This window comes from Podarcis tiliguerta (assembly GCF_965153285.1).
Source record: "Podarcis tiliguerta genome assembly, chromosome: 6".
NCBI classification, from domain to species: Eukaryota; Metazoa; Chordata; class Lepidosauria; order Squamata; family Lacertidae; genus Podarcis; species Podarcis tiliguerta.
The window spans coordinates 93,227,912-93,239,981 of record NC_139539.1 but is presented as its reverse complement, the minus strand read 5'-3'; the positions used below and the strand labels follow the sequence as shown (position 1 = coordinate 93,239,981).

The 12,070-nt window shown below is 41.2% G+C and overlaps 1 protein-coding gene across 3 annotated transcripts in view; it reads right to left on the bottom strand.

Annotated features, from left to right (window-relative positions):
• Positions 1-12,070, bottom strand: part of COP1 (COP1 E3 ubiquitin ligase) — a 100,013-nt gene that overhangs the window by 65,391 nt on the left and 22,552 nt on the right. For 2 of the 3 annotated variants that reach the window (XM_083446333.1, XM_083446335.1), the window contains exons 9-11: positions 11,854-11,911; positions 7,948-8,062; positions 6,484-6,619 (exon numbers count right to left, since the gene is read on the bottom strand). In XM_083446333.1, coding sequence (XP_083302459.1) covers positions 6,484-6,619; positions 7,948-8,062; positions 11,854-11,911 — 309 coding nt within the window. The remainder of the gene's footprint in view (positions 1-6,483; positions 6,620-7,947; positions 8,063-11,853; positions 11,912-12,070) is intronic. The other variant, XM_083446334.1, reaches the window with a different exon arrangement.

Below are 12,070 nucleotides of genomic sequence, written 5' to 3'. Positions count from 1 at the left end.
CCCCAGGGTGCCACGGCACGCTGGCTGAAAACCACTGCCCTAGAGTTATTTGGCACCGCAGGTCAACTCTGACAGGTGGGTGGGGACTACCCACATTTGAGAATCCAGGGTGTCCTATTTAATTTCCAATGAACTCTCTTGCCTCCCCAAATTGGCTTCACAGACCAAGCCTGGCCCACAGGCTTGAGGTTCCTCACCTCTGCCCTAGAGATCATATGACAGATGATTAGCTAATTTAGTATTCGTGCCCCACTTTTATCACCAGGATAACTGACCATAGAACAGCCCGCCCAATTATTAGCTACCTCCATCAACCAAATACAGAGCATCAAAGGCAAAGATATAGGGTAAGACACTACCGTTAATTCAGAATTCCCTTGGATCAAAGCACACCAACTGTACTTTTATCAAACTATTTGATATTTTAACAAAATAAGCAGAATCAATTTAAACAATTAAAGGTTGCTCTAACTTCTGAACTCGCCCTAACTGCTAGCAGAGGCAGGTAGATTCTCTTCACAGGAAGAATCCTGGGAGAAAGGAATATAAAAAGAGTTCAAGCATTTTAGGTATTTTCCATAATTTAACCCTTAATTTTCTAACTTCCAGTGACAAGGAGGTATGCAAACAAGGAAATCTGCACCAGTTGCAAGCCAAGCACAGTAAAGTAAGCCTGAAGAAAGCAGTCCAAGAGGAGATATGGATTTCTCTCAGGCATCTTCTACCCTATTATGAAGAAGTTAAAATCAGAAGTGAGAGAAAAAAGGTTCATGACATAGTCTATGATTGAGTACTATGGCAAGAGGCTGCCATCGTATCTTCCTTATTCCCACATGGAACCCTTCCCAGTACCATGGAGACCAAAACAGAAAAATGTGCCCATATGATGTTGTAATTTTAACATTCTATATTTCCCCCCTCATTATGGAACTCAAGATGGCATACACAGAGTTCTCCAACAGCCCTCCTGTCTAACCACTGAGCAGACCCAGACCTGCTTAGTTTCAGAAAGGTGGTGGTGCCATATCCCATCAGAACATACACCTCAATCACAGCTTAAGCAATCAGTTCTTAGTGTTGAAAGCATAGCAAAGGGGGAAACCATGCATATGTTGCCAAGATTGAGAAACAGGCCCTGATGGGGTGCCATGTCCTTTCTTTCCCTCTAGCTCACTAATGAGGTTGTGGTTTTCTGAGCACCTCTGAAATAAAGTTTTGCCATGTGGCCTTTAGGCCAACCTAACATTCTGCCTACGCAAGAGTAACCATGTGTACAGTTGAAGCACTTATTGAAAATCACTGTAAAACTTTGCAATGAGTTTTTATCCTTCTTTGTAGGCCACATTAAGTAAAGGTAAAGGTACCCCTGCCCTTACGGGCCAGTCGTGACCGACTCTAGGGTTGCGTGCTCATCTTGCTCAAGAGGCCGGGAGCTGGCGCCGTCCGAAGACACTTCCGGGTCACGTGGCCAGCGTGACAAAGCTGCAACTGGCAAGCCACGGAAACTGCCGCACACGGAAACGCCGTTTACCTTCCCGCTATAAAGCGGTGCCTATTTATCTACTTGCACTTAGGGGTGCTTTCGAACTGCTAGGTGGGCAGGAGCTGGGACAGAACGACGGGAGCTCACCCCACCGCGGGGATTCGAACCGCCAACCTCACGATCAGCAAGTCCTAGGCACTGAGGTTTTACCCACAGCGCCACCCGCGTCCCTGTAGGCTACATTACTCCAACCTAAACACACACTTTTAACCTCCTGTGCCACACACAGTGACAGCTACTGAGAATATTCTTAACCGCTCTCAATAAATACAACTTGCTAGTATCAAAGGACATCACAGTAGACCAGTTATAGACCTGTCTATCAGTTACCAGTGCAATTTTAGAAATAATTTAAATCTGCCATACCCTTGCACATCTCTACTTCAATTATTTAAATAAATTCCTAAAAATCATTGTCATTCAAACACTGCAGATTCTTTATTCATCTTTTATATGTCTTAGTACTGACTTTCACCATGGGGAAAACATTAGAAGTTGTTTAGCTGCATTAACTGTAGACCAGAATCCAAATAAGCTGACATTTTTACTCATTTATCAAATTTCTGAAGACTGCCAGGGTGCTCAGTTATCAGTAGGCCAAAATTGTATGTGCAGACTCTTATGTTCAAAAGTTGTTTTACATACATGACATAGTAAGTGTGTATGCCACCATAAATGCACCTAGTGAGAACTCTCAGCCAATTTCTGGTCCCTGATCCATCTATACAATACATATGTTTGGTGTTGTTGTTGTTGTTGTTGTTGTTGTTTAGTCGTTCAGTCGTGTCCAACTCTTCGTGACCCCATGGACCAGAGCACGCCAGACACTCCTGTCTTCCACTGCCACCCGCAGTTTGGTCAGACTCATGTTTGTAGCTTCGAGACAGATATTTTTGTCCATACAACAACAACAAAAATGTAATGTGTGAAATAGCTTTTAAGACCAATTCCCCCCCCACACACACACACTTTATATACAAGGTGTTCACCACATCTTTCTAGCATTTTATATTGATTTTATATTATTCTAGGTAAACCTGAGGACGCGGGTGGTGCTGTGGTCTAAACCACTGAGCCTCTTGGGCTTGCCAATCAGAAGGTCAGCAGTGAGTCATCTGCAACTGGACTTAACTGTCAGGGGTCCTTTACCTTTACCTGAAGCACATTTCTATTGATTTTTTTAAAAAACCCATTGTTGATCTTTATTTAATATCAACATTTCCTAAAATGGTCATAGAATAAATTCAGAAAGAAAGAATGCCTCAAATGTTCCTTTGTTGAGCCAAAGTGCTATGGATCTGCAACAGCATGAAATTTCTACCGAGACGCTGGATACAGAACTCATATTCCAAACGATACAATGCTGATTCCAAAGCAAACAGAGGTTGCCACCTTGTGGGCTGGTAAACTACAGCTATTAATTAAATGATATATTGTTGTTATACTTCTTCTGATACAAAAGGTGAAGACACGTTTTGGGAATATTTTAAGAAGCATTAAATAGCATCCTGCCTCTTCTTGCAATTTATTTGAAAGGGACTGAAAGTGTTTGCTGCCAATAAAAGCAGCATGTAACAGATGTTATCCCATTTACTCCATCGTTCCAAATTGGCTGGGGTGACCAATGCAACTCCAAATCCTATGCAGTAATCAGAAGAAAATCATAGCAGCAAAGCAATAACAGCAGATAGGAGAAACTGGAAGTAGTCAGAACTTAGCAGGGAAGAGAAAAGAGCCTTATGATTTAGCTTTTCCATGAGAAATAGTACCTCCTCTCAAATGCATCTTCTGCCTTCTTGAGAGTCCTGGAAGACCTCGTCCCTGCCTTGCAGGCCTTTTCCCACCTGGCCTGAGAGGGCAGGATCCTGACTGACTCCAGCTACTAAAGGCGAGGCTGCTGAACAGACTATTGGGACGGAGTATTGTTTAGAATGTTTTGTTGTGGGAGGGGGGATTGCTGTTATAGATATTAATTTTTTGTTAGATCTTCTGATTTATGTGAAAACTGTTTGATCTGGCTGTGTACTTTTTGATGTTTTATTTATTGTTTATGACTACTTTGCTATGCTTGTACTTACGTAATTTTTTATGCTGTAAGCTATCTTGAGCATGGTTTTAACTATGCATACAAATAAAATTATGTATGTATGCATGTATAAAGATTCACTTGCAATACTAGTGCTTTCTGTTAATTTACTGAGTTTCTTAGTCCCTTTTTGGTCACAACTTGACACAGTTTGTGGTTGTGCCACATGCCAGCCCTATCTCTAGCCAGAGGAATTCTGACTGCTCTGTTAGACAGCCCTCAGGCATGAGAACGCTGCTTTAAAATGCCAGGTTGCTTTTACATAATATCTCTCTCATTCATGACTTGATTGTGGATGAGGAGGCTGCCCTGGTATGTATTACTGAGACATGGGTTGGTGGGACCTTTTTTCAGCCAGAACTTACTGGAACTCAGTTCCGGCACCTCTTTTTCTAGAAAAATAGCACTGTGGATGGGTAAACAGACTGGGTTTGGTCTTATTCAGGTGTGCCTACCTGGGTTCTCAATGCAGCATCAGTCTTGAGGGTGGGGATGGGGGAGGGGCTGTATTTCATCTCTCTCTCCAAACTTCCTGTCTGCTTGAGTGGGAATCTAGAGTGAATGTACCTGGCATTGGGCAATCAGGACATATTAAGGAGTCTGCTGGTTTACCACCCACCACACTGCCCAGCAGTCTTGCAGACTGAGCTGACAGAGGTGGTCTTGGAAGTAGTCTTGAAGGCTTCCAGACATCTATGCTGTGGGAGCTGAAGGTTTCATGGCAGCTATGACAAAAATGGGGCTGTCTCAACATGTCACTGGCCACACACACAGGAGGCCACACCCTGGACCTGCTTTTCTCAACCAGGCAGGAAGAGAGTGAACTGAGAGTGAAAGGATATTAGCTTCAGTCTTTTATCATGGTTGGATCTCCTCCTGCGGAGTTTTAGGTGTCCAGCAGCTTTCCCCCTCTGCAGAGGTAGGGGACCTATTAGGATGGTGCACCCTCAGAGGCTCAGGGATCCAGTTGGTTTCCACATGATTCTAAGGAATTGTCCCCACCTAATATGACTGGGGTTCCTGCCTGATCTGTGGAATATACAGATGGCCCAGGCCATTGACACACTTGCCCGAGCACCCTTTCCCACTTGACGGAGCCTCGCTGGCTCCATGGTGTAGAGCAGAGCTGAGGGCAATGAAACAGACAGGGGAGACAGCTAGAGCGCAAGCAGAGAAAAACTCCAGGTAAATGTAAGCAAAATTAGTGGGTGCTCATTATTGAGCCTATTTATAGTGACAGTGAAGGTAGCCAAGAAGACATACTTTTGCTGCTTCCATTGCATCCCCACCGGGTCAACCAGCAGAGCTTTTCTAGGTAGTATGAGGCCTTTTATAGTCTGACCCAAAGAAGGTGGCAGAACAGACAGTGGCCAACAGTGACTTGCCCGCAAAAAACTGCTTGCATCCATCCCAACCAGCACAGCAAATGGTCAGGGATGATGGGAGTTGTCAGTCAGCATCATGCTGACATATCGTCCCAAATGTAACCTGTTTCATTTTCTATGTGCCCTTTTAATTTTATTTTCTATTTAGTTTTCTATCCAGCTATTCAGTCATATTCTGTTATAATCATGTCATATTTTAAATATTATTTTGGATGGGAAACACTATATATATATATATATATATATATATATATATATAGTCTAACTTTTGGACAATTTCTAGACAGGAGGTGCATAGACAGTAAAGAATGTAACCAAACTAGACATTTTTTAAATTTTAATTAGTATGTCCATTTAGTGTTCGCAAACATGTTTTTGATATCTAAGTAATGGACACCACAGCATTTTTTTAAAAAAAGATGTCCTTCAAAAATTTATGACAGGCAAGCTCTTTCAATCATTTTTCATTCTTCCAATTTCTTTTATGAAGTTTCCTTATCTTTGTGAATTTCTACACTAGGAATTGCTAATTTATTTGATTGAAAAATAAAATGGTTCTGCGACTTACTGACAAATTATGGATTTAACAAAAAACAATTTAGTTGGCATTAAACCATTTTCTTATCAATGTAACTTCATCATGTCTACATTTACACCTCATCAGAAAGTTATACTCATTTGTTTTAACAGCATATTTGGTTCGGCATTTTGAATCCTCCAAGACAGAGCTATTACTGAAGTTGATCATATTACTTCCCAATGCCTAATTTAGCATCTTAAAAGAATTCAACTGCAAGGTGTTCAGAACGTTATGAAGAGAGAAAAAGCTCTCCCAAGATACTCAGCTTCAAGCTTTGTCAATTTACTCTTCTAAAATAAAGTTGACATTCTAATGGAAATGTTCTACTTACAGCGTAACAGGAAAGAAAGGGAAAAAACAGTGAGCCGTTTAAAAAAAGCTGAAGTACCCTACAGGCCAATTCTGTCTGTTTCTGACTGCAGGTTAAACATGTGTTGAACCAACCAAATATATATATTTGCTAGGTAGATTGGAATTAGAGGAGATGGCATCTTTAAGATTTCAGAGTTTTAAACTATTTGTATGTCTTTAATACACAAAAACATTATTGAATATCTCCAAATACTCAAGTTTCTTCCTATATTCACTGACCTCCCAACTCAATTCAAACATACAGCATTCTTTTCATTGATTACGTTCCAAACTATTCTACTCACAGCAAGTTCTTGCTGAAATGCTAGTGCCTCATTTGGCAAATTTAATTTCAAGCCCACTCATTGATTTACCAAGCTTAAGAAGGAAACCAAGAAGGAGAAATTGTGGGCAGCATTCATGCAGGCAAAATATTGAGGCCAAAAATAGACCCTCAAGTAAAGGAAGAACTTTGCCTGACCCTATGAAGTCCCATTTTGTAGAATTTGTAGCATTTCAACAACATTACGTTTATTACCTGGATACTATGCTGGATCCATTGTAGAGGTCACTAGCATACGACAGTGTTGCGAGGGGTCGGACAGAATTGTAGCGAGTGAACTTGGATAGACACTCCTGAAATTCATCCAACTGGCTTGAGGTTCTGCTGTCATCTACAAAGGTGGGGGGGGGGGAGGAAAAATAGGATTTTTAGATGATAGTGCAACTGGTACATTATTCAGTGACACATGTTCTGACTTCCTTAACCACACTAACATTCTGACAGCCAAATTTTACATCACCTAGTTTCTAAATAATCTTCAAAAAAGGCAGGTGCACACAAATCACATTACAGCAGTCTAACCTGGATATTATTAGTGCATGAGGCCAGGCCCATCCTTTCCAGATGGAATCACAGCCTAAGCAGATACTACTTTCACTGTTGGTTCAGCAATGGCAGCAAGTTCTTCCACCTGCACCCTTCCTGTCTCATTTTAGGAAGGGAGGAAAAGGAAAGCCTTATTGGTGGTGCAGGGCAGATGACAGGGTGCCCTGCAGCACCCCCACAAAAAAGTAGTCACCCTAATTCATACACCACTTCCCAGGACAGACATGAATCCAGGGACAGATGAAAACAGAGTAGGAAAGGCCATGAAGAACTCTGAAGTTAAAGAAAACTAATTTATGCTGATTGCAGATAGGGACAGGAATCTATGTCGGGAATTTAAAAGAGGAGCCAAAGAGGTGAATGCTGTTGGAAGTGAAGTTTTAGATATAGACATAGGTAAGGAGACTGAGGTGGCACAAGAGAAGGCAATTGATATACTATTTTTGAATGTTTTTAAACATTTATTCTACCGTATGGTTTCTCAAGATGGTTCATAGTAGGTTATAAAATATACATATATAAAAAAAACCAATCATAATGAAAAGCTGCGATAGTCAAGGAAAGAGTAGACTAGAGGTTTATGCTGAAGTAATTGTGGGTGGGGGTTGAGAGAAGTCAGCCGTACTGTACAGTAAGTCAGACTGAATTTTGGGGACAAAGCAGGGACGAATTAAATGAAGACAAAGTTTTGCATCTGGTTGACATGGTGGAGGGCAATAATATGAACCGATGGAGAGAATTACAGTGGACCCTCTGGATATGAACTTAATTCATTCCAGGGGTCTGTATGTACCCCGAAAAGTCCACATCTAGAAGCACTGCTTCTGAGCATGCGGCGAAACCTGGAAGTATATACTTCTGGGTTTGCCGCATTCGCAACCCGAAAGTTACGTTACCTGAGGGTTCACTGTAGTAAGGAATTGGAGGGCAGACAAAACTACAAACCAGAAACAAATCAATATTATGGCAGTTGGGTGTCAATTATCTTGGTCGCCTAGAGAAATCAACCTCAGTGAGTGGCAAATTGCCATGCTGGACAGGAGAATACAGGTAACTGGATGTGTGGTAAAGACACAGTTAAGTACCCCATTCAGCAGCTAACAGGTATTCTACCTGATACTCGAGTCATCCTGGTGGAAAAGTAGCATTGCTCCAGATCTTCAAAATGGGCTGTAAGCCTCTTCCTCCTTGATGCTAGCGTACTGTTATACCAAGGCTGCTTCTTAGCCTGAAAGAAGGAGGGGGAGGAGAAAGGCTGTATTCAGACGCAACTTCTTTGGCAGATTCTACTGCTCAACGAATAAACAGTAGATAGACATTTCAGATATGCTAAGAATCAAAATAAGGGTTAACATTTGTATTTGCTTCTGATTTTGTCAGTGGTCCACATGGGACGTCTTTTACCTATAATCCTTTTGATATGAAGGTAATAATTACAAGAGATCTATATTTATGCCTCAGGCATAAGATTTGTAAGAGAAATATCACACAAATCAAAGATCACAGTATTCCGGTGAACAGATGATACAAGAGCAACTTCTCTAATTTCTTGTTATACCACTACAAAAGAAATGACACCCAGCTCTCCAAGTTGGGGGGAGGGAATGGAATGTCTTTACACTCATCACTTTCAAGGAAACAAATGACCAAGAAAATACTTCTTGAGCTCCCTTTCCCCCCAAAGGCAACTTACGGAACTACAGTACTTCAAAGCATACAAATTTCAGGATTAATTGCTATCTTGAATTTTTCTATGCAATTTCTTGTTGCTAACACAACTTTTAGTAGAAACACAACACTTGCACACTTACAACTCAACATTTTAAACTCAGATGAGTCTAAATAAGCAGAATAGAATTCAAAATTCAAAACTATAGGCATACACTCACGGAGGTGTATCTAAACAAACAGAATATGGTTTAAAATTGGGAGGTGGGGGTAAGCAATGCTAAGGCTTCAAGTTTTCAATATCCAAATTTAACCAGACAGGATAAAGTTTGTGGGTCCTTCACATTTCCATAGCAGTCCTGAGTTATGTATAGATCTGTGGCATTTATGGATAACTTAACTATACATTTTCTTGGAAAGCGAGAATCTTTCCTGCCTTCTCATCCCCAGTTGATTTTGCAGTCACATGCTACTTAATTATAATGGTACTCATGAAGAACTCAAATTACCAATGTAAATTATAGAATATGTATACCAACAAAAAAATGATGATTACATTTTTGAAAAATGTTAACAAGACTGTGGACTCACCACTCTGCATTTCATATACTAACATCAAAAAACTAATTAAGAACGACTGGTGAGTAAGTTCCACTTTGATTTGTATGGAATTTGGTTTAAGGTGTGCCCATTTAGACCAAACCTCAATCCATTCTATCTGTACTACGGTATGGGTTTCAGGACCACTTCCAAATGAAATCAATCCACCCCTTTGACCCATTAAGAATATAGTGTTAAAACAAGCTGATGCCACACAAAAACTGAACACACCTCCAAAAAGATTGCTAGGTGTAGTTTGTTCAAACATCAAAGCAACACTGAACTCTAAGTGAACCAGAAGACTGCAGCTGCCATCTCTTGCTTGATAGTATTGTACAATGTACCTTTGTATTACAACAAAACTAAGAACCTGCTCTGTTACTAAATGATCAATCTGCCATGATGCATTTTTGATGAAATCAAGCTGCTTCACATCACACAGCCTATTTTCTTCAATGATCTGTTCACTCCCTTGCTTACCATGCCATCTCAAGTAGTTGTATTAGTATACAGCAGGAAGTATTCAGAAAAACTTCATTAGGGCTGAGCTAAACACAATGTAGGAAAAATACATATCTCTTGCAAGTATCTGAAGGGTCAATAGAGAAACCCAGACTGGATGAAGATTCTTCTTCTTCTTTGGCGGTCACTCATAGCCTAGTAAGATTGTCTTCTACAAATACGATTTTAACAATGAGTCCGTAAGTGACTGTGGAGGCCAATTCTGGATCCACACGTCATTCCACAGTGGGGACATTGGTTTCCGGGCGGAAGTTGATCACGGTGTGGATTTGCAAAGCGTGCCTTCCTCTTAGCACGTTCGAGTGTCTTCAAAGCCAATGACACCTTTGGTAAAGGCTGTTCTTCAACTGGAGTGCTCGCAGGCCAGTGTTTCCCAGTTGTGAGTGTTTATACTACATTTTTTTAGATTTGCCTTGAGACAGTCTTTAAACCTCTTTTGTTGACCACCAGCATTATGCTTTCCATTTTTAAGTTTGGAATAGGGTAGTTACACTGGAAGATGATCTTCAGGCATCTGCACAACATGACCAGTCCAACGATGTTGATGTTGAAGAATCATTGCTTCAACACTGGTGATCTTTGCTTCTTCCAGTACACTGATATTAGCTAGCCTGTCTTCCCAAGTGATGTGTAAAATTTTTCGGAGACACCATTGATGGAATCTTTTGAGGGGTTGGAGATGGCATTTATAAGTTAAACCACTGAGCCTAGGACTTGCCGATCAGAAGGTCGGCGGTTCCAATCCCCGTGATGGGATGAGCTCCCGTTGCTCAGTCCCTGCTCCTGCTAACCTAGCAGTTCAAAAGCACGTCAAAGTGCAAGTAGATAAATAGGTACCGCTCCGGCGGGAAGGTAAACGGCCTTTCCGTGCGCTGCTCTGGTTCACCAGAAGCGGCTTAGTCATGCTGGCCACAAGCTGTATGCCGGCTCCCTCGGCCAATAAAGCGAGATGAGCACCGCAACCCCAGAGTCGGCCACAACTGGACCTAATGGTCAGCGGTCCCTTTACCTTTTTATGTTTCACAAGCATACAGTAAGGTTGGTAGTAGAATAGCTTTGTAAACATGCATTTTGGTTTCCCTGCAAATGTCCTGGTCCTCAAACACTCTGCACTTCAATCGGGAGAAAGCCGCACTCACAGAGCTCTGGCGATGCTGGATTTCAGCATCAATGTTGGCCCTTGTGGAAAGATAACTGCCTAGGTAGGAGAAGTGATTGACATTTTCCAACATTACACCATTGAGTTGGATTTGTGGCGCTGCAGAGGGGTTATTTTGTACTTGTTGGTGCAGTACTTTGGTTTTTTGGATGTTGAGTGATAGGCCAAGCTTTTTGTAAGCTTCTGCAAAGATATTTAGGATGGTTTGGAGGTCATCCTCTGAGTGTGTGCACACTACGTTGTCATCAGCATACTGAAGCTCTATGACGGAAGTAACAGTAACCTTACTCTTTGCTTTCAGCCTGCTCAGATTGAAGAGATTTCCATCTGTTTGATATATGATTTCTACTCTGGTGGGGAGTTTCCCTTCGACAAAGTGTAGGATCATAGCAATGAAAATAATGAATAGAGTTGGGGCAATAACACAGCCCTGTTTAACACCTGATCCCACTGTGAATGGTTCACTTTGAGAGCCATTGTTATCTGCAATTGGTGATGATCTGAAGGGTCAACAGGGAAACCCAGACTGGATGAAGATTAGGGCACTAGATAAGCGGTAAGCAAAACCTTCCCCACTGCACTGTTTTCACAATGAAAATATCCCCTAATCTATTTGCTCCATGAGACAAAATATATACACTCTGCCCCACAGGGTAAACAAATTTGAAGAGTGCCAAAATAGCTAAACTGTGGTTAATTGTAACTATGGATAAGGAAAACAAACCAGCTTCAAAAAGTATGGTTTGAAATTTGTATGCTTTCACTTGCCATATTTAAGACTGTCTCGGTATAGACAGCACAGCAAGCTGTAGCTAATAAAAAATTAACTTCTCATTTTAGCTGCATCAGAGGAGGGGAGTACTGTGTAAGTCTAGGCTTATTCTTGTAACTATGGTTTAGCATTATATCCTGATCAGCATATTTGAAAACTTTAAATGCTCTGAATTTAACCTACAAACTAGTTTTGCGTCTTCACGGTAAATATTTAATATCATCCGTATCACCCCCCCAGACTGAGCTGTCCAAGGTCAACTTCCCCATCTTCGTACATGCCAAGGTTATTTCCTTACCTGGGAAGTACTGCTAAATCCAGGAGGTTGGCTGTATTCTGTAGAATCAATAATGCTACTGAAAAAATAAAGAAAATAATCTACATGAGGGGTTAAAATATATAGTGCAAGTCATATACATTTCCCCCAATGTGCAACTTAAGTAGCCCGAAAAGTCACAGTGTCACCATTTGTCATCAGGGAACATCTCCACTCAGTCTACCTTCTACCTTCTCTA